This window comes from Gouania willdenowi, chromosome 13 (genome assembly GCF_900634775.1).
Source record: "Gouania willdenowi chromosome 13, fGouWil2.1, whole genome shotgun sequence".
Taxonomy (NCBI): Eukaryota; Metazoa; Chordata; class Actinopteri; order Blenniiformes; family Gobiesocidae; genus Gouania; species Gouania willdenowi.
The window spans coordinates 19,985,764-20,008,867 of NC_041056.1; the positions used below are offsets into that span (position 1 = coordinate 19,985,764).

Sequence of the window (23,104 nt, forward strand, 5' to 3'; positions counted from 1 at the left end):
CGTTTACTTCCGGGTGAGTATAGCCCGGTGTCCTGGAGCATAGCTAACGACTGCTTTACGCATGAATTACAGCGGAACACACAGCGGGTTCACACAACGTGAGTTACGAACATGTCTAAATAATAATACTTCACACGCACTATGAATGACGTGTAACAAACTGCTAATGGTGCTCAAATTGTTACTGGTGGATTCCTGGGAGGTAGTGGTTCTAACAGTACTTTTTAGAATATGTGCTGCTGTTTTGATCCTCATTGAAATCATAATTTTATTTGATGCACAGTATAGTTAAAATCAAATTATTTCCTGTAAATTATCTTCTTGTGCTTGAAGATTAAATATTCGGAGCCATACGAATAACCCGCGGTGTTATTTTAGGGTTAGTTTGTAACCTGGTGATCCACGTATTAATAGCAAACAAGTACTGGGCAATGAGGGGCGTTCACGTGACCTAAACTGGCCAATGAGGAGCGCTACTTACGAAAAGACTACGTACGGATAGTTACTGCCCCAAATATACCAGATCGGCCAATAAAAATGATAGAATCTTAAACCAAATGAACATTTTACATTATTTTCTTATTCAGTAATTTGATATGGGCCTAAGTTATGAAAAAATATCTTATGTAAAAATATAAAATAAAAAAAAACTACATGTTCAGGTTCTCCTAAAAATGAATGCACTCACTATAGTTATAGGCTCCATGATTGGACTGTAAGTATTTCCAGGATATATCACTGCTTCCTAATTGTCATTTCGGATTCGTTAATTTCCATTACTCAAAACGTTTAATAATGCCTCAGGATTACAATATTAAACATACAGGCGTTTTGCAAAGGGAAAATATTAATTTTCAAGTTCATGAAATAACTTATCGGCCATTAGTTGTTAGACTATGTTCTCCTGTTTGTTCACTTTAGATGTCGTTTGCAGAGCTCCAATAGTCTGATCATGTTTGAGATGTCACTGCTCCAACACAGCTGGAGCTAATTAATGTGTCATTAGGCTTCATAATGAGCTGCATTAGGATCAGGTGTGACAGAGCAGGTTATCATGGAAAACTTGCTGGATAGGAAACCTCAGTCACCAGGGCCCTCATTTAGAAACGCTGCGTACTTAAAAACAAAAACAAAAAAAAGAAAGCGTACACCACTTAAAACTACAAGCAACGTTTGGGACTTATTTAAAAAAAAAAAAAAAAAAAAACTGGTGAGATGATATGCGCACCTCCACGGCAGTTCTGACCCTGCCTTACGCACAAAATCGTGTAAAACGGGAAACTCCGCCCCCAGCAGGAGAAGGACGAAATTAAAGACAGCTCTGTGAAATAGATACATTTGTGTGAAATAATCGAACATTGTACATTTCACAACATACGTCATATGAACTTGGACATATTTGCAAAAACGTAGGAGAAAAAAATTATACTGAAGCCCCAGGGGGTGAGTGACGTGCGCGCGCCTACAAATACAGTTTTATATTAATAATAATTGTAATTAAAATCACATCATCATTGCACAAAACTGCTGATCAATTGGCTGCAACACCTGTAGCTGTTTAAAAAGGAAGGCGCTATCTGGTACTGATGGAGGACGAGGCACATGGGAGACAGGACCCCCCGTGAGGCCTAGGCTGCCGGGCCCCGGCCTCACTCACCCCAGCACCACCAACCAGTAAACACTCTGGGAGTCGGACTGATGAAAAATATGGTTTTACTTGAAATTGAATATTGTGAATTATGTATAGTACCAAAGGTGTTTCACTACCTGTTCATCTTTATTATTTCAAACTTCTGGCACATATAGTGCATCGGTGAGTAACAATAATAATAAAAAAACAATAAAATAAATAGGCACACACACACTATATATATATATATATGTATATACTGTATGTAGCCTATATTACAGTGCTAAATATTATGCTCTGCACAGTTCATTCAGTCGACTAGCTACACACACACATCTCTCTCTATCGCTCAGCAAGCTGCAGATGTATGCTATCCTTTATTACATTGCTAAATATTAAACCTCCCACTTTTCTATAGCAATACATACTTCCTACGGGCACTGAACTAGTGTAAACAAAATGACAAAAAAAAGGACCTTTGACCTCCTAGCTGTGTGGTAGCATGTTAACTAGTTTTTTTGTTTGTTTTTTTTTAGGTTATGGGTTGGGCCTGCACCAAATCCAGACAAAATCTATTTCTCTTTCTGTTCAGTAATTGATCGACGGAGGTAAAAATAGATCAAATATAGATGTGCACATTATGGTGCTTCAGCTACTGTAATTTGACCTATTTTTTATTTTATTTTTTTAGATGTATTTATTTAAACTGTTATTTCATGAAGGTTTTTCCAAGCCAGTTGTATGTTTGGTCTAACAAAGCTAAACAGAGTGAATATAGTGGGCTGTAAACAATGTTTCCTTCAGTCTCTAACTGGTTAATCTGGCCAGCAAGTGAAGATTCAGTTTTATTATTTATTTTTTTAATCAATAATGTTTTTGTGTGCGAGTTGGGCTAGCACTGGATACTCTTATGTCAGCCGCTCAGTAGAATAATGCAGAATTACTGAGAAATAGAGTCCAAACTCAGTGTTTGTGGCTCCATAAGATGATGTAATCTGGTCTTGTGATAAGTGTGTGATAATGTTTTTTGTTGTTGTTTTGCTTCTTTTGGAAGTGAAGTAAAACAAGCTCTTTTCATTATTCTGTCAACCATTGAACATGTGTGCCAAAAAGTCAAAGGTTTATTTAACGTTAGAATGTATTTGATTTGCGCAAGTCTCCACTTTCTCTCTGAGATTTTGCTCACATTTAAAATAAAATAAATACTATAGCACAGTGTTTCTCAAATGGGGGTACGCGATGGCACTATAGGGGGTACAAACTGTAAGTAAAGGCTTCGTCTTGGTCGAGAGATGACCACAAATGATAAACTATACGAATAAATCCATTCAGGAGGCACTAAATACACTTTAATTCTACTTGTTTACAATGGGGTTCTTTAACATTTGTGTTATCAGTCATTCATTACATCATTATGCTCTAGAGCAGCAATTCTCAACTGGTGGGTCAGGACCCAAAAGGGGTTGCGGACCTGTACTGGGTGGCTCGCGGACAGCTGGCCAAAAATAACTAACTACTTCACGTCTCTCATGTTGGACTTGTCTTTTATTTTGAAATAAACTGTTCTTTTGACGGGTGTGCTGTGAAATGCATGTTGCCCAGGAAAATACATAGATTTATGTTTTTGAAAAACTACATTTGGTTGGTTGAATTCTAAAAAAGAGTGGGTCGCGATTTAATGAGCGTGGCAAAACGTGGGTCCCAGGGTAAGACCAGTTGAGAACCCCTACTCTAGAGTTGTATTTTCATAGGATTCTGAGCAAAATGTAGCCAGACAAAGGGGGGTTTTTTGACTCAGAAATAAGATAATATACGTACTTGAGCCAAAACAGTTTGAGAACCACTGCTATAGCTGATAGTTTAGCATTTGTTTGATCATCATAATCTTTTAACAGTGTTTATTTTTTGTTTAGAGGCCAACATGCGTCTGAGAAACAGCTCTATGGACGACTCAGATGGCAGCCAGCTGTTTGAAAATACCAGTGGAGCCGAGGTGGGACCACAGGCAGGATACAGGTACTGGGAACTCAGCCAGCATCTGCTTACCTTTGTTTACTATTGACTAATTATTAAAGCAGAACTACGTAACTTGCGCTTAGCGCTCCCCCTAAAGGTCCCTTTTGGTTATGTCATTGTCGTAAACACTCCACACCCCCCGAGGCAGTAGCTCCTCCCTCCCACTTCAGTGAGAGGGGCAGCAGGAGGCTTCCTAAATATACCAGTGTCATGTACTGAGATTGTATATGCGCACACAACCAAAAAATGAATTTTTGCTTAAAAAAAAAAAAAATTTTTATTTTTGTTTATATTTGTTTTCAAAGTGAATGGACACGTGTTTTGGATTAGGTTAGTGTTATAATCTCAGTACGGAGGTAAACTCGGTACGTGACACCGGGGCAAAATTAAATCTTGAATAAGCCTAAATTCTGAGTGAACTCATTCTTTAGTAACTCTGTAAGTTGACCATTTATACCTTAAAAGCGGCGCTGTTTATGATAAGTGAAGTGATCAGCCAGTTGTCTCCCCTGTCACCCTGCTACGCACACACACACACACACACACACACGTTTCCTGGTAATGACGTCACTGGAGCGATGAAGTGACCAAAAAGCACTACTGTGTTCAAGCGACTCATCACGGGCGATTGAAGTGACAGCAGTCGCTACCGTCGCGTTCAGTGTGAACGCACCAGTGTGTATTGGGCTGTCGTAAATAGGAGTGTGACGATATCGCGATACGGCGATATATCGTGATATTTTTCGCACGATCAATTATTGATATGCTTTCGCTAAGTATCGATTATTAAAAAAATAAATAAATAAATAATTTATTTTCTTGTTTTCAAAACTTTTTCTGCTTTTTCACTAAAATGTGCAGCTAGGTCTTCAGAGAAATGTTGTCACCGTTTGTTAAAGGAACCAATATATTGTTTACTGGAATATTGCACTATAATGGTGTCACTGGTAAGAAAGACCCTATTTTTTGTTTGCAGAAAGCACTATTGGAGGTACTTATTCGTTTACATTGGTATGTTGACACTTATTTACAGAAATGTTGTGTCAGTGGCAGTACATGTTGTCACAAGAACAGAGCTGTGAGACTGGTACCGGGTCAGAGGCAGGGAAAGACAGTAGGGGGGGATGAAAGACCTACAATCACCCCATAAACACTTGTATTACCTTCACAGGGACTATGAGAAGGATTTATAAAGGTGAAAAAGTTACTTAGTTCTGCTTTAATAAAGCAATGTGGTTTAATTCAACTAATCAATTACAAAAAGTCTCATTTGTAACATACAATAGTAGAAGTGTGATGGGTGTTAAAGCTGATGGCTTCCTGTGTGCTCTTTGATTTGGTGGTGTTAGGAACCAGCAGGGTGGACCTCCACCTGCAGGGTCATCTGGACATTCTCTGTTGACAGACCCAATGTCCAACCTGGCCATGGCTTATGGAAGCTCACTGGCTACTCAGGGAAGAGAGATGATGGACAAAAATGTAAGTCTGACTAAAGACGTCTCTCAATAGGAGTTATAAATGGTGTGTGCGTGTGGTGCTTGTTTCAGTTGGACCGGTTCATCCCCATCTCAAAGCTCAAGTACTACTTTGCTGTGGATACGCTGTATGTGGGAAAGAAGCTGGGCCTTTTAGTTTTCCCTTACATGCATAAGGTGAGTTCACTATTCTCCTGGTACTGGTACAGTTCATGGTAAACATGCCTAAAACCACTCTACCTACATGTGTGTGCGTTGTAGAACTGGGAGGTGAGCTACCAGCAGGACACCCCAGTGGCTCCACGCTTTGATGTGAATGCTCCTGATCTTTACATTCCCTCGATGGGCTTCATCACCTACCTACTGGTGGCTGGACTGGCCCTCGGCACACAGAACAGGTACCTACACACACACACACACACACATCAGTGCTGGTTTCCCATTGGTCACAGCTGTTTGCTTTATTTAGACTGGGACATGCTCGGCTCCTACTCTAAAGTTAAACTCTTTAGTTTTTTATGTCTAATTTATTGAACATTAATCACTGACTGAGAACACGGTAGATGTTTAGTATGGTAATCAGATTATGAACATAGATGATAAACATGCTCTGTGTTGCTCTCAGGTTTTCTCCAGAGCTGCTGGGAGTTCATGCCAGTTCAGCACTGGTGTGGTTGGTCATGGAGGTTCTGGTTGTCCTGTTGTCCCTCTACCTCGTCACAGTAAACACAGACCTCACCACTATAGATCTACTGGCTTTCTCAGGCTACAAATACGTGGGGTAAGTCCTCAATCCATGCATCTGCTCTGAATGACATGTGACTAGGGATGTAACGATTCTCTCACGCTTTATTTTACAAAATGGGACTGTAGTCAAATGATGACTAAAAATCATTCTTTCATTGTTTTTTGGGAAAAAAACTAGAAAATACTATTTTCCTTTTATTTTTCATTGTCAAAAGAATCCCTTGATAAACTATTCACAACAATGCAATTTAACTAAAAATAAATCTTGAATGAAATAAATAAAGGAATAATACAAATGAAGAAGCTTATTAATTTAAATTCTGCTTCTATAGTCAACAATTCAAAACTGCATAATAGTTGTTTTTCTTTTTAAAAGTGCAACTGAAAATGTATTTTGTGCCTTAACAATTGGACTTAAAAAGAAAAAAACCGTCATTGCACTGATTTACATCAGATATTTGTTTGGACCAGCAGAGGGCGCTGGTAACCCAGTGGTCGGTTGGCATGCAGCTAATCTAGCAGTGAAGAAGAGATGCTATGCTAGCAGACAGAGCTAATAGAAAAACGTGACTTTTACAGATATTCACGTAATATTACAGATATTCTTTCGGTGCAAAAGGGGTAAGGAACCATTTATTAACATGTAACATTAACATGTAAGAGTAGAAGGCGGCCAGAAAGAAAATAGTAGCAGATTCCGCCCACCGGTACACTGCTGGACAAGAGAAGGGATAAATATATAGCGCCCTCTGCTGTTTAAAAAAAAGTACTGCGATTCAATTTTCAAAGTATCGATGTCAATCGTGACACCTATGAATCGATTTTTAACTGCCTTACGATTAATCGTTACATTCCTACATGTGACACATCTCACTGGTTTCTGTTTCCACAGGATGATTGTGGGCGTGGTCGCTGGCCTTTTGTTTGGGAGGACGGCTTATTATCTCTCACTGCTGTGGTGCTGTGCTGCTATCTTTGTATTTATGGTGAGTGAACAACTTATTTCTGAGCATGTCACTGAACTGTTGCAAGCTGTTAAAAGACCTCTGAAAGATGTAGTTAGCATTAGCTTGTCTAAAACGAGCACCACCTGTCCCTAAAACATGTTCACTGAACACAGTATGTTTCTGTCGAGAATACTTTGCATAGCAAAGATTGGAGTTTAAAGTGGTCAAATGGACTAAAATGGACTTGATTTATATAGCGCTTTATCCCCACACTGAAGCAGTCTCTCTTTACATATCAGCTCATTCACCCAATCACTCTCACATTCACACACCAGTGGGACAGGACTGCCATGCAAGGCGCTAGTCGACCACTGGGAGCAACTTTGGGTTCAGTGTCTTGACCAAGGACGCTTCGACACATAGTCAGGTACTGGGATCGAACCCCCAACCTCTCGATCAGAAACGACCCTCTACCACCTGAGCCACGGTCGCCCTAAAGTGTTGAAAACACGCAGCACAACTGAAATATTGCCTCAATGAAAATGTAATTACAAGTTTAGTCTGTTTTTCATTTTTATGTAATTTTGTGTCAAGATTTGAATAAGTATTTATTGTTCCTTCATGAGACGGACTGTTCTGTTTAGGGCTATTTTATGAGTGGGGAAAATAATAGATGAATCAGGATTTTTATTATTAATTATCATGAATCAGTTCTTAAATTTCAAAAGATTACTTAATTTTTTGAAAATGGTAATACAAGCCAGGTAAGTTCTCCTATTTTGGATATTTTATTCACACTATACAATATTGAAGATGCTGTGAGGTGTTGAGGTGCGTTCACACTGAACGTGACTGAAGCGACTCCAGCGACAAGATTACATTTTAAATCATTGTAAATGATACGTCAAGCGACCTACCTACAAGCGATGCGACTAGTTGCTCAAAGTTGAAAAATTAAAGCTTTTCAAGCGGTAACTCCCCCGCCCGTCACTGTCTGTAGAGTCAGAGGCTGCAGCCCTCCCTCACTACAGAGAGAAGGCTGACATTTTTGGTTGACATAATTGTTTGAATAATCGTGATTTCAATTATGACTAAAATAATCGTGATTATAATTTTTTCTATAATCGAGCAGCTCTACATTTGGGTCTACAACCCAAAGTACAAGCGGCGCCATCTATAAGTGCTGTAAACATCCAGCTGGAGAAGAAGTGATCAGGATGCAGCAGCCCTCTCAGTGCTCCCTTTGGCTCTGCAGACACACACGACTCTCGTCACGTCACTGGAGCGATGAAGTGAGTTCACGCCAAACTTCAGCAACTATAGTTGCTTAAATCGTCTGTGATGAGTCGCGTGAACATAGTTGAGCTTCTTGCTCGCTTCATCAATGACGTGACGTAGGGAGAAACTCATTGCAGATCGAATGTCATGACACAGCGTCACTCGAAGTCGCTTGAAAAGTTTTAAACTTTGAGCGACGCGAATTGCGTGAGTTGCATCGCTTGAAGAGAGGTCGCTTGACGTCGCGTCGGTTACATTGATTTTGAATGTGATCGAGTCACCAGAGTCGCTGAAGTTGCTTTCGGTGTGAGCGCTTAACATTCTATAATCAAATTGGGTAATTATGCTGATAACACTGTTATATTGACTGAGTAAATTTAAATAGACCATATCAACTTGATAATGTCGTAAGATCTGCCTTCAAAAATCCAGGATGTGCTTGCGTCTTCTTCTCCAGATCCGCTCTCTGCGTCTGAAGCTTCTCTCTGAGGCGGCGGCTGAAGGGCGTCTGGTCAGAGGAGCCAGAAACCAGCTGCGTATGTACCTGACCATGGCCATAGCAGCAGCTCAGCCCATCTTCATGTACTGGCTCACCTACCACCTCGTCAGATAGAACCACTCACTCACTCCTAAATAAATAAATTAACAGTCATATGTGTTTACACATATACGAAATTTGTTCTCTGCATTTGACCCATCCCGGAAGAGCAGTGAGGACTTGCTCATCATCCCACAGTGATGACCACCACGGTTCCTAACTGTAGAAGAGGAACTTAACTCATGTGGTTGCCTTCCATCATAGGAAATGCCATGTTGTCACATATCAAACGCACATGGAAGTGATGGAAGGACACAGTGACACCTTTACTGGCTCTGGACTGTCATATGACCTGAGGCCTGGCTCCTCCTCTCTCTCTGCACAACCTCGTCATTAGTATTGCCTTTTTTATGTCAGATCTTTATGTTTGTAGCTAAAAAAAGAAAAATATGGCTTCAAAATGTTTGTCTTTTTTATTATGGTGTAATTACTTGTAATGATGTATTTTAGGAATATTTAAGTTTGTGTACAGCGGACGTGTTTGTGTGGATGTTGCTACGTTTACGGCTTCTCAGAAACCGTCTCTTCACCGTCCTTTGATTATTGAAATAAATTAATCAACCAGGGTCAGAGGTCATTAATGAGCTCCAATCAGGGACTCTTTTCTTGTCTGTTTAATATTTAGAGATGGCTTTAAATTTAAAAAAAAAAAACTGCCCAGTCACTGGAAACATGTAAGGGTCACACCACTGTTTTTACTGGTTTGTAGCAGCTTTAATTCCTGGTTTTTACAGAGCTGCTGCAGTGATATCTGAACAAAGAAAAGTAACATTAAAATAAAGAAAGGGACAATGAGATGGTTAGTACTCCCAGAACAGTCGTTTTTGTTATTTTCGGATACTTGAGAGAAGTTATCTCATATGCTTTATTAGGTTTATTCATCTTCGTATCACATTTTCACACTATGAAGTCAGGGTAAATATTTACATTAATTTAAATGGTTTTAAAACCCATTTTGTGCTTTTGTTTACAGCCATGTCATTTAAAAGGCTACAATGTGATTAAAAATGTGACACCCAGCACTTGTATATTTGCTTATTGTGTCCAAAGTGTTTTCTATTTGTATTCCTATAGCGGTCTTTCTAAAATAGATTACAAACCTTGGACAGGGCAGAGTTACAAACATGGGTTGTTTCTTACCTCACCACTGGCCAGCTTTACTTGACCTTAATAATAAAAAAAATGTGAAATAAACATTGAAATGTTTCAGAGTCATTTCTGGGCTTTTTGTCCCACCGTTGTTTTTTTCCATATGCAATGTGATACTAACTAGCAGACCTTTATATACTGTTTATAGTATATGGGCCACATAATGTGATTCATGTGCATCTGTCAAAATTATGCCATCAATACAATAAAATCGATTGGGAAATGCTTTAAAGCAATGTTTCTAAAATGGGGGTACGTGTACCCCTAGGGGTACGCAATGGAGGTACTTGAGAGAGAGGAAAAACCAGACAGGCCTCCTAAATGAATACTTCACTCCCAGCTGGTCTGACTCACTCACTTGGTGCACCACACAACCATACCAAACCCTTGGGGGGCTGGGGGTGGAGGGTACCACGCCTGTACCCCCCCCCCCCCCGGAGGGTGCGGCCACCACCTCCACCCTCCGGAGCTATTCCACCACATACACATATATACACAAAGGTTGGATGGGGCGCACCGCTTGGGGGTTCCCGGTCCCGGCGAGCTTGGCCAATAACAAAACATGCATTGCTGTCTTAAAAAGATTGCACTTCTTGTAGTGTTGATCTTTAACAGAATGTGCAGACAAGGTTAAAAAAAAAAAAGAGAGAGAGGAAAATGAAGAATTGTCAGTCTTGGTTCCAGCCCAGGCATGGTATGCAAAAAACTATAAAAAATTTAAATAGTTTTCTCAGTAAAATGCTGTAGTGGGACAAAGGGGGTACTTGGATTCAGAAATAAAGTTGAGCCAAAAAATTTTGAGAACCACTAATTTAACGTATTCAGTCACAAACACCGGTTTTATTTTGTTTCCATATTTAACATGTTTGACATGAATCAGAAATGAAGGATTATTTAAAACATCTCAGTCAGGACTAACAACATAATCCAATCCAACCCGAATCCACTTCAACAAAAAACAGAAGAAAAATCTTGTGGTAAACTCTGGTTTATCTTTCTGTTTGACTCCACAACTAAATGTTTAAATGTCTGAGTGAAGATAATGAATAATGCTGAATTATTAGCAGTGCATTTCCACTAAATGGAAGCAGCACAGTTTTAAGTTTCATAGAAAATAAAGAATTCACAAATCAAAAAAACGGCTGCTGTTTTGTGGATTAGTCGACTATTATATGCTTCTGGCTCTTTATGTAAACCCGTAAATGATCACTTCTTTTTTTCAGTTATTTGGTGCAGAATATTCATGATTAAAACCTTAACTTTAATAACATAATAAATGTTAACCGATTGTGGAGAAAAGAGTGCATGTATATGTGGTATTGTTACTTCCAAAAGCCTCTGTTGTGGTTGATGGCCCTCAGGAGCCTGGCCTTCATGGTTTTCTTCACTGGGTAACGCCCGTATAGGGGCAGTAATAACAGGAAGTGGCAGGTGAGGGCTTCTGGCATATGGAGCTCAGTGGCATCGGGTAGAACCGCAACCCTCATATTGATGCTCTTCATCCCCAAGTAAGGTACTCGGGCACAGCCTGTAAGGAACACTGCATGGGGACAGGAAGAATGGGGGGAAACACCACTGAATCACATGAAAATATTCATATGAAGTATTTAAAACCAGATGCACAATTGTCTCTAAAACTTACAGAAGAACTTTCTTTTCTCCTCTTCTTTGAGGTTCTGAAACACGTTCCAAAAGGTAATGATGTTGGGATGCGTAGCGTGGTACTCCCCTTCATACACCGTGTTCTGTTAGAAAAATAATCAAATAAAGATGAGGGAAGTCCTACAAGGCTTTATTCACCGTAAGAATATCACACATTCAAAAGGACGATGTGCGATTTCCACTGCTCTAGAGTTGTGACGCATGAACTCAAGATGTAATTATAGCTGCTGCACAGCAATAGTTGGGGCCCGGCAATTTCAGGCAAAATTAGGTAATTCTGATCACAAGTAGAGGGAAGGAAGATTAAAAAAAAAGATGAGATTTGAATGTGATTTTTACATCAGTCGAGGCTTTTACTTGCAATTTCTGGCACAAGAAACGATTGTTCTTAGTCCGTGAGTTAATTAGCAAGAGACAATTCTGCAGTACATTCAAATTCAAAATGCTGTAAAAAAAAAAATTCTTTACCATGACTCCAAAATTGTCATTTTTTAATCAACATTTGCAAAAAGCTGTCCCCTTTGAAGATACCTCGAATGGAGTTGAAAAAACAAAAAACGGAAAAATAGCAATAACGCCGGAAGAAATAATTGCGCGCTTCTCATTTTTGAACTCCATCAAGGTATTGATAACCTGAAGCCACACACCGAATTTGGTTATCCTATATTAAACAGTTTCTGAGCTATTAGTGATGTTTACTTTACAGTCAGTGTTCTTCATGCTATGTGTACCGCTAAGCTAACGCTGATGATTTTCTGCATTTCAAAACTAAAAGACTCTCTAAACAAAGCGGCTGGTGTCCTGTTGAGCATCTGTTTCTCAGCTCACCTGCTTAAACATCTCCCAGTCATAGTTCTCATCTCCAACCATCACCATTTGCAGTTCCTCTGGCTGAAAGAACTCCACGATGTCGATGTCGCACACCTTAAAAAAGCCTTGTTTGAAAGCTTCAAATATTTTCTCTACTGACTTATTGAAGATGTGGTCGATGTAGGCAGATACAAACTCTTTCCTGTGAAGAAATATATAGTGTGAGAAAAATGGAAGTATAAACTAAAATTCAAAGGTGAAAGTAATAGATTACAAGTACTCACACTATTGTAATTGAGTTGCTTTTAAGGGTACTTGTACTTTTTGGAGTATATTTATATATCAGTCATTTTACTTATACTGAAAGACGTTTTAAAAGAAGTAAAATAATTTATTACATTTTTACACCCAACATTTACTGAGTAAATTATTTTTTTCCTTTTAAAACGATCAACTGACATTGTGAAACTACAAAAAAATGAAATGACCAGACAGTAACTGAAAGTAACTTCTACTTAAAGTACTATTTCATTGAGCTACTTATACTTGAGTATTTTACTTCAATCAGTAGGATAGACAGTATCAGTACTCTTTACAGCTCTGCTAATATTAAGGTTGTTTTTGTTGAAAACCTCCCACCTGTTGGCCTCAGTGACAGCTTTTCCTGGTTCTGTAGGATCCAGTTCTACTTGCTCACCACCCCAGATAATCTGTCACACACACAGAGATGTCAGAGCACATTCGCTCATTTAGGCCATAACTAAGAAAGTGCAAACAATACGTACAGTGAAAGTAGGTTCCAGTGTCTGGAGGTCATCACTGCTGTAGTCCTCCAGGATGAGCCTGCAAGTCCTGACCACACACACACACATACACACACACTCAAAGTTCAACAAACGTACAAACCATTTCAGCCATACGTCCTTGATCCTGTACAGCACACGTGTCAAACTCGAGGCCCGGGGGCCAAATCTGGCCCTTTAGAGCAGTGGTTCTCAAACTTTTTGGGCTCAAGTACCTCATTTCTGTTATTTCTGAATCCGAGTTCCCCCTTTGTCTAGCTACAGCATTTTGCTCAGAATGTTGTAAAAAAAAAAAAAAAAAAAAAAAACTCTGGAGCATAATTATGTTAAAACACATATTTTAGTACATATTTTATCATTTATTTATACGTGGAAGTGCAAACTATTGCACGATAATTATGAAATTACTACTTTTCCAGCTTAAATCTGCTTAAAAAGCTCTTACTCTGCCAGCCTAGGGTCAAACTCCTTCATGTCTTCCAGTTTGGGTTGAATCCGGAGCATCTTCTTGAAAAGAGCGCGTGGGAAAAGCAGGTGAACCACATTGTGGTTGTACAGAGCCATGCCGCACAGCACGCCAAACAGGAAGTAATGCTTCTCTTCCATCTTTGGCTGTTTTGGTTGAACAAATAAAACACTTGGATAAACTGAACAACACTAAATAGAAAAAAACCCAACAACGTATGGTTTGTTGGTTTTAGTTGATTAGACTCACTGAGAGTGCAAAGCATTTCAAATCCATGCAAAGATTTGTTCCCGTTATCCTAATTTCTAATGACAGCGTCGTTAAAAAATGTATGTGACTTTCTACATTCTGAATATTGTATAATCTACTAAAGATCTAAATTAGCCTTGACATACAGTACAAGCTACTGCAGTGCACTAAATGTTTTTGAATATTTATGTTTGAACTCTATACTGCAGTCCTATTGATGTCATAAATAAACATGTAAGTTTAGGAATTCCCATGTGTTAGTTAGAGCTGTCTTACTCTAGGAGGAAACCAGGCCACGGTTTGGTTCTCATTGTACATGAACATTCCATGTTCTGGTGCCATCAGCTCCTCAAACACGTGGAGGAACAGGTCTCGTTTGTTGACGTCCATCAGCTTCCTGTCATCCACAAACTGGACCTAGGGCAGAGAAATGCACGTCTCTTTTAAACAAGCATTAGGATCTATGATTAGAGATCTATGATTAGAGGTAGATATACAGTGATTAATAGATTTAGAGCAGAGGTGGGCATCTTCTATCACAGCCACAAACGTGTTTGATCTCATTATCAACATTCATGTCAGCATTTAGAATAATGACCAATCATAGTAAATTTGTGTGTTTTTCTGCCATTCTGTGTATGATTGTTGCTTGTCATGATTGCTTTTTGTGCTTTTCTGTTGTCCTTTTGTGTAAAATGTATGTTTTTTGGAGTCATATTGTGTATTTATGTTGTCATTTTGCATTTTTGGAAGTAATGTTTCATGTTTGTGTATTTCTGTTGTTACTGTACTGTCGGTTTGCAGTGTTCTTCTTGTCTTTTTGTGTACTTTTTTGAGTCAGTCTGTGTATTTTTGTTACCGTTTTGTGTTATTTAGTCATTTTCCACTATTGTTAATTTTTTTTAGTAGTTTTCTGTGTTTTTGAGTATTGTCTGTGTATTTCTTTTTTTTACTGTATTTTCCTGTGATATTATACTTTTGTTTTGTGTATTTTTCTGTTATTTTGTACATTTACTTTGGGGTTACATTAGACAAAGGGCCGCCAGTTGCCTATGTCTGATTTAGAGCATGAGCATAAACCCTATTTTTATATCACACATTTCTGGCGACTCCAAAAACCTTTTTTTCTATAATTAGTTTTTTATCATAGTCGTTATAATGTGTAATAAATACAGAGTAGCCAGGATTTGTGCACAAAGTGACAAGAGGTGCCAGTTCAGATATTGATTTATTATTATTTTTTTCTTTAATTTCTTACTAATCCCATTTAAATTTCAGGTGAACGAACATGGGGTCGCAAAAAACACTGCTTTTACAATTTCGATAACACTTTACATGACGTTTTATATATAAGGCTGACACTACGCTGTCATTATTATGACATGACATCTGTCACTAGCATAAATAAGGTGTCATGAAGGCTGTCATTATGTGTCATTTGTTACTCTAACTCTACCCCTAACCCCACTACAGCCCCCCATCTAACCCAAAAAATGCCAACATAGCTCCAAAGGTGTCATTATTTAGCAAATGACACTTAATGACAGTCTCCATGACATTTTATTCATACTAATGACTCATAATAACAGCCTTCTGTATAAAACTTCAAGTAATGTGTGACCAAAATACAACAGTATGGGCACCTCCATTTTTTGGGGGGAAAAATCGCAATGAAACACGCAATTTCTTTTCTCTTTGCCAGACGTTGAAGGCATTGATGGCATTCTATATTGAAATAATTATATGTAATAATCCATCTTTGGACATCTTTAGCACAACAGCTTCTTGATTTTACAGTGTAGGTGGTAGACGGCTCATTGTACTATACTTGTATTCATCTCTATTATTATTATTGGTTTTTTTTTCCCTGGAGGTGTGCACTTGTATTTATTCCCTATTTAATTAACAGTCTTTTATTGAATTATGTACATTTTCTTGTCTTCCTTTTCTATGTTTTAATGTTTGTTCTTTTCATTCAATATTCTAGAGCATCTATTAAAAAAAGCAATTTCCCTCTGGGATAAATAAAGTATATCTAATTCTTGAGTTACACTGTATATTCAGTTGTAAACAACAGGAAGAGGCTGGTGGCATGATGTGATCCTGTTTACCCAGAGTTCCCTTTGGAAGGCGCAGTGGTCGGCTGCACCCAGCTGCCTGAAGGTGTCCTCAACCAAGTGGGTTCGTCTCAGGGTGAGCTGAAAGATGGGGGCAGAGTCCAGCGTAGGATTTACCAACGACAACTCATGGACTACCTTATGGACTTTCTGTAAACAAAACATAAAACTATTGAAACTATTACCAAGGTTTACTGTATAAGACTGCCAATCACAAGAGAGCATGTTGTACCTTGGTGATATATGCGCTGATGTTGAATAATCCCACCTTACACGCCAGAGTGAAAACAAACGGGTAGCGACAGAAGATGGCAGGTGTGTCGTCGTTATCCTTTCCAAAGATAATCAACCATCATTAGATGTTTTTTCTTCTAATCAAACATGTTTCCATTATTATCCACAGATCAAATGGCATCTTTATACAAAACCTTTACCTCCAATTGTGAAAATGTCTTCCACAGAGTGAAATCCTGCACAGGATTCACAGTGCTGTTGACTTCCTCCACATAGAAGGTGCTCAGCGGGACTTTGAATGACTTTCTAACTTTGTTTGCCTGAAATACAGAAACGTTACCAGATATTATGAGGATATTTAGCAATGATAGCTTTTTTTAGTCCCATCAGTGAACTGTTATTTATATCTAAACTAGTCAAATAAAAGCCCTGTTAGAGCCCGATATATAACAATGGCCTGAAATGTTATAAAAAAAAAAAAATGTAATAAAACCCAAAATGTAATAACTGCTCAGTAACGTAACAAGATGCTGAGCCCAAAACGTACAAACGGTTTGCCTTGTTTATATAAACTAGTGCAGTGCCCGTAGGAAGTATGTATTGCTGTAGAAAAATAGGAGGTTAAGTAGCTTTTTCATGGATGGCCAAATTGAGCATAGCGTTCGTTCAGGCAGGCCGCGGACGTCAAGCCAGCCACACCTCCAAACAACCAGCAGCCCAGATTGGCTCCCTTTTGGTCAAAGCATACAGGAAGCACTACCTAAACCGTGACAGCTGCCTCTTACCACCTCAGCAAGCGTCTCACAACCCACCTCCGCCCCAACTCCTCCAGGTCAGTATGTATCCAACTAACTGGGTGTCATTTTTTTGTCATTAACATATGCTCTGATCTGTTCCAGGGAGTTTCTCCTAACCCAGGGATCTGCAACCTTTACTCTCAAAGGAGCCATTTTGCCTCATCTCACCTGGATTAAAGTCCTCCTGGAGCCGGAAAAAAATCTTCTCAATGAAGACAGGACAGTGAATGAAATTCTATACAGTTAAAATGACATAGATTAATGTTTGATTTCATGATTTGATTTATATTGATCATGTAAATGGCAACTTAAAAAAAGATTAAAATAAAATGAAATAAATTAACATCAAGAAATAACAACTACACAGTATCTTGCATCTTCAAATTCTTACACATCTCAGTTTACATGAACACAATGTTATATAAAGATTATTTTTAGTTAATGTATTTAAAGGGCTACAAAAAGTAACTTGAAGTTTGATAACACATGATCATGTGATCAACACATGCTAATTTCTCATTTCTTGCCACACATAAAACATGCATATTTAACCTGCACATTGGTGGTTAAATGAATCTCTTCCCACACAATTAAAATCTCTATTTTCTTCCAGAATAGTGTTTTTGTTGGTTTAGTTATTTACCAGGGATTTAAAACTTAAGGTTAGCCACAGGTGCAGGAAAGTTGATGGTCTGTAGATGTTGCAGGAAGTGAAGTAGGAAGGTGCTGAGTCATTGCACAATGTGATTATTTTTAGGTTAACAAATTGTTATATCTTGATTTTATTTGTCATTAATCAATAATAGCCTCTGTAGGAAAATAACAACTCTTTATTTCAATAGGTTTTTTTTAAAGCTATAGGGATAGCCATTGCAAAAGAGTCAAAGAGCCACATGAGGCTCCAGAGCCGCAGGTTGCAGACCCCTGTCCTAACCGCTCTCCTTCCTTTAGCCTTTAGCTAGGGCTCAGGGAAGGTCAGAGAGGAGTGGTCTCCTTAGGTTTGTTGTGAAATGTGTAGAGTGTGTTTTCATATAATTTGGCTTTTAGCAAGGACACTGTAGGGAGTTGAACCCCATTCCACTAATGTGAAAGTACCACTACCAGTGCCTTTTGCTTTTTTAGCCATTGGGAAAAAGCAAAAATAGTAATGCAACAGCATGATGTCTGAAAGTGTTTTGAAGGCTAAATCTGGTTAGGTTTCTGTACGTATGGTCGAATATTGTAAAAAGTATACATTTGTTATCATCATGGTTATCCAATCCAATCCAATCTATTAAAAACAACTCAATTGACCAAAGTGCTGTACAACAGGGCGATAAAAATACAAATAGAAATACAGTACAGTGGCATCACAGAGTACAATAGGAACAGTAAAAGTCACCTTCAGCACTGGTTAAATGCCAAAGAGAACATGTGTGTCTTAAGGTGTGATTTAAAAACAGGAAGAGAGTCAGTCTGTCAAATGTACAGGGGCAGCTCATTCCACAGTTTGGGACCAACTACAGAAAATGCTCGGTCTCCTCTAAGTTTGCGATGCATCGGAGAAACCAAAAGCAACGCTTGATCGGCTGACCTGAGTGAACGTGCTGGGGAGTAGGACACGAGCAGGTCAGACAGATAATGCGAGGCAAGGCCATTGAGGTATTTAGAAACAAATCACAGAATTTCAAAATCTATTCTGTATTGAACTGGGAGCCAGTGAAGGGAAGACAGAACAGGTGAAACATGATCATGTTTTCATGAGCCAGTTCAAAGGCACGCTGCAGCGTTCTGAACCAGCTGCAGGCGTGTGAGCGAGGACTGACTGATGCCGGCGTACAGAGCGTTAAAATAGTCCAGCTGTGTTGTGACAAAAGCATGGATCAGTATTTCAATGTGATGCTTTGAAAGTGAGGACTTTATGTTTGCTAGTTGCCTCAGATGGAAAAAACTCACCTTCACCACAGCACTAATTTGTTTGTCAAATTTAAAGTTTTGATCCATTTTCACTCCAAGATTTGAAACACTGGGCTTCACAATATGTACCAACGATTCTAGGTTTACCGAGGCGGCGCTACCAGAGTTACTCTGCCCAACTAGGACGACTTCAGTCTTTCTATCATTAAAGGGCTCATGTTAAGCTAAATGAACTTTTCTGTGCTTTAAACATAATAAAAGTGCTATTTAGGCTTCATACACATGCCCAAAGTGTTTTTATCATTGATTCCCTCAATGATTAGTTAGAGGATGATTTGCTCCTTTCTTACTGCAGGGTGAGCCCAAACACCTCACTCCAATTTGATGACGCGTTCCCACTTTGATGACAAATTTGACGCGGCACTACATCACTGTGCGGGGAGGAAGTCAGTGTCCCGTCTATAGACATGCCCACTCATGAATATGCATAAGTAGGACGCAAATCAGCCTGTTTGTGTAGAGTTGCTCAGAAAGTGACTTTTCAGAGGCTAAAACTCTGGAAAACAGGCGAGTTTGGGAAAATAAACCTCAAATAATGTTTTGGGGTTCTTAGAACAAATGGAAATGGTGAAAAATAGCATGATATGGAACCTTTAAAATGCAGAAAGTTAGCAGACATCCAGGATTTGATTTCAACAATGCACTCCATAAGTCGAGTGGTACTGAATGCATTCTCACGCTTAAGAGGCACATAGATTTGGTTATTATGGAATCAGAACAGTATCATAATGAATGAACTCTTGCAGGGTTTTTCACAAATGCACATGCTTTGTTTCACAGTTGTTTTTCATATTCACAAATGCACACAATCTGTTTCGCAAATATATATTTTATGCAAATTTGTAAAATAATTTCTGAAATGCACACGCTCTACTTCACAAATATTATTTTGAGGCACACATAATAATATAAATCCACAGATGATGCAAATTGCTGAATGTGCATTAACAAACCTCTGTGCATTTGTGAGAGAAATCTGTGCGGTGAATTTTGAGACTGCCCTGACGACGCGGGTCAACGAACGTCACCATTGGCTAATAAAACTGATTGACAGATTCATCAGCCAATCAGGTGTGTTTGCTTTCAGCCAATCATATGGCTTCTTACATTTTCTCCACACTTTTAAACCAATTGCAGAGCTACTGATATTTGCGCAAACAAGAGTGTGGAGAAAATGTAAGAAGCCATATGATTGGCTGAAAGCAAACACACCTGATTGGCTGATGAATCTGTCAATCAGTTTTATCAGGGTAGAACATGTGCATTTCAGAATTTATATTACAAGTTTGCACAAAATATATATTTTCAAAACAAAGCATGTACATTTGTGAATCTGAAAAACAACTATGAAACAGCATGTGCATTTGTGAAAAACACTGCAAGAGTTCATTCATGATGATACTGTTCTGATTCCATATTTAATAGAACCCTCATAGATCAAAGGCACCATTAGTCATATATAGCATTAGGAACAGTGTAGAACAGTCACACTAGTGTAGAACTACAGCTTAGAACAGTGTGGCCTTTCACTGGAGGTAAAGATAGTTTCACAAAAATGAAGGACAGTGAGGCAAAGCGCAAGGGGGGCTTGGAAAAGTCCTCTAAAAAAGCACCAGTACAGCCAACAAAGAAAGAAGGTCAAAGTACGGCGAAGAATAAAGGACAAGTTACCGAAAAGCCACCGCAGAACGCAGCCAATTCAAAGGAGTGCCACGACATCGTCGACCAAATCAAGGAAGTCAAAAAGCAAATTGACGTGTTTGAAGAAAAGATACAGCTTAAAAAGCAGGAATATAGCAAATATCATAAAGATATTGAAAAATTAAAAAAAGAGTGTGAAAAACTCAGAGAAAAGAATACACAAGTCAAGATGGATAAGGAAAATGATTTGCCAAAGGATAGCAACCAAATCATCAATGAAATGAGAAAAATGGAATCGAAACATAAGGAGGAGGTAACTCGACAGAAGAAAAGAAAAGAAGAACTGCTAAAACTTAAAGCAGAACAGGACAAAAACAAACCGAAGGCCCCCGGAAATAATGAGCTAAAGGGTCTTAAGGAATTTGTTATGAAAGATACTCAAAAATTTGAACAAAAGCAACTAAGAGATCAAATCAGAGCCTTAGAACAAAGTGTGAGTCTTATGGAGCGTAAGATTGACCAGCAAGAGATAGAAAATGAGAATCTAGTAAAGGGGAGCACGTTAGAAGCAGAAAAGAGAGAAATGTTATTTGAAGAAATGGAGAAGTTGATGAATGAAAAAACTACAATGAAAAGTGAAAACATCAATCATTTGACTGAAACAGAAATACAGAAATACAACAAAAAGATTCAGGAGTTGGACAAACTTAACGTAGAACTTAAATGTAAAATTCAGACAGCAGAGAAAACAAAGCAGGAGATTGAGAAGTGGCAGGAAACGCAACCAAAACCACAACCAAAACTAGAAACACAACAAAATTCTAAATGGAGTAAAACAGTGGTAAAAAAATCAGACATTGAAAAGCTACGGAAAGAGGAGACACGTTTAGAAAAGGTTCTGCAGGATAAGAAGGTGAAAGTGAATAAGTTAGATCTGCTAATGGATAAACATGAGACCTTTTTAGGTGAAGCAAACAAGAAAGAGCAGGAAATTATGAGAGAATTACAAAAACTCAAGGAGGGTCAATAAGAACAGGGGTAAGGCTACCCAGTAGAAGATTCATCCTGGGACTTTAATGTGTTAATTGCAATTAATTAATTAATAGAATTTTTTCTTGGGCACTCCAAACAGTGCAGAACCTTTCTCATTCCCAGTGAACACAAAATACTGCTGCACCGGCTGCGCGACCAATTCAATGCTAAACATGTAGCAGCTAGCACGGACACTAGGACAGTGCTAGTTGCTACATGCTCCGAGCAGACAGCGTCTCCAATCCACACTGGACAAGATGAGAGGGTTCAGAGCAAAAATGAATAAGTTCATGAGCAGTGTTGGGAACGTTACTTTAAAAAAGTAATTAGTTATAGTTACTCACTACTTGTTTTAAAAAGTAACTGAGTTAGTAACTGAATTACTCTATAATAAAAGTAACTCATTACCAAGGAAAGTAACTATTTGCGTTACTGTTAAAAAAAAAAAAAGTTGGTATATGTCAAAGAATTTAGATTCTTTAGATGCGTGTGTTGTTGTGAGGCGCTTCATTAAATTTGAGTTGCTTACAACGGACGTCGACAAAGTCTTCTCTCCTGGATATAATGAACACTTCACGTACACGTTCTCGTCTTTGACCACAATTAATTTAAAGTAGTGTTTGTATCGTCACCTTAAAAATTACAACTTTTCATCGGACTGCTCCACGCTCGCCATCTCTGCTGCTTCATCCAATCTGCAGTATGTGTGTGTGTGTGTGTGTCGCGTCGCGTGTAACATGAAACATGACGCCTAAACCGATCATAATCGCTCACCTTGTTTTGAACCCACCTCCTCACTACAGCTGAGTAAGAAGCTGGGGATGCTTTCAGATAACAGTTTATTCAATCAATACATGTAACGCACCAAATTTAACGTTCAGTAACAATAACGGCATTGTAACGGCGTAAAAAGTAATTAACTTGTTCTGTTTGTGTGATGGAGAAATTAGAGCAAGAACTAAAGTCCGCTGCACCTCCCTCCCCAGGTCCAATACGCCACCTCTGGTTCCACATATCATGTGCATGTTTTACATGACATCCATTTTTTGGTTTTGATTTATTTATGTATTAATAACGTTTCAATTCACCAGTAATGTGACTTATGCGTTGCTTTTTTTTATGTCCCGACCGGGAGTAACAGTCCGCCCAGTCACCAGATGATCTAGATACTATATGGACCGTAACACTGTTCGGTAAAGTTGGCAGATATTCACAAATTCAGACTTCCAGCATCAATAACTCTTTAACAAATTACACTTCTGCCATCACTGTGAGGTGGACAGCATGATACAAGATCATTTTTATCAAACGCAGCAAAATAAAAGTTAATCTTTGTGTCCTCTCTGTGTCCTCTCCAAGTTTTCCCATAAATATTTAAATATCACACAAACAGACCAAGATTTAATTTTAGAACAGAAAAAAGCTGCTTGTTTGGTTTTTGGTTTTTCCATTTTCCTGTTTGTGGTTCTAAATGAATAAAACAAAAAAAAATCTGTT

At 38.6% G+C, this 23,104-nt stretch overlaps 2 protein-coding genes across 2 annotated transcripts in view; one reads left to right on the forward strand and one right to left on the reverse strand.

Moving 5' to 3' along the window:
- Positions 1–9,375, forward strand: yif1b (Yip1 interacting factor homolog B (S. cerevisiae)). The gene is made up of 8 exons (XM_028464755.1): positions 1–98; positions 3,544–3,646; positions 4,996–5,125; positions 5,194–5,298; positions 5,383–5,519; positions 5,747–5,902; positions 6,761–6,854; positions 8,551–9,375. Exons 1-8 carry the CDS (start codon positions 62–64, stop codon positions 8,704–8,706), a joined length of 918 nt encoding a protein of 305 aa, XP_028320556.1. The 5' UTR covers positions 1–61; the 3' UTR covers positions 8,707–9,375.
- Positions 9,376–10,651: 1,276 nt separating this feature from the next.
- LOC114475017 (probable E3 ubiquitin-protein ligase HERC6) overlaps positions 10,652–23,104 on the reverse strand; it is a 29,385-nt gene continuing 16,932 nt past the window's right edge. The window contains exons 14-23 of the mRNA XM_028465686.1: positions 16,382–16,501; positions 16,180–16,278; positions 15,942–16,097; positions 14,107–14,247; positions 13,561–13,727; positions 13,098–13,164; positions 12,952–13,022; positions 12,331–12,514; positions 11,483–11,585; positions 10,652–11,380 (exon numbers count right to left, since the gene is read on the reverse strand). Of these exons, the coding sequence (XP_028321487.1) occupies positions 11,163–11,380; positions 11,483–11,585; positions 12,331–12,514; positions 12,952–13,022; positions 13,098–13,164; positions 13,561–13,727; positions 14,107–14,247; positions 15,942–16,097; positions 16,180–16,278; positions 16,382–16,501 (1,326 nt within the window). The 3' untranslated portion in view covers positions 10,652–11,162. The remainder of the gene's footprint in view (positions 11,381–11,482; positions 11,586–12,330; positions 12,515–12,951; positions 13,023–13,097; positions 13,165–13,560; positions 13,728–14,106; positions 14,248–15,941; positions 16,098–16,179; positions 16,279–16,381; positions 16,502–23,104) is intronic.

What these genes read in the sequence shown, in the direction of transcription:
- yif1b (XM_028464755.1), top strand. Translation starts at nt 62, where the DNA reads ATGAATTACAGCGGAACACACAGCGGGTTCACACAAC. An exon ending in GAGAGATGATGGACAAAAAT is followed by an intron (nt 5,126 to 5,193) that starts GTAAGTCTGACT and finishes TGCTTGTTTCAG; the next exon opens with TTGGACCGGTTCATCCCCAT. An exon ending in TTTTCCCTTACATGCATAAG is followed by an intron (nt 5,299 to 5,382) that starts GTGAGTTCACTA and finishes TGTGCGTTGTAG; the next exon opens with AACTGGGAGGTGAGCTACCA.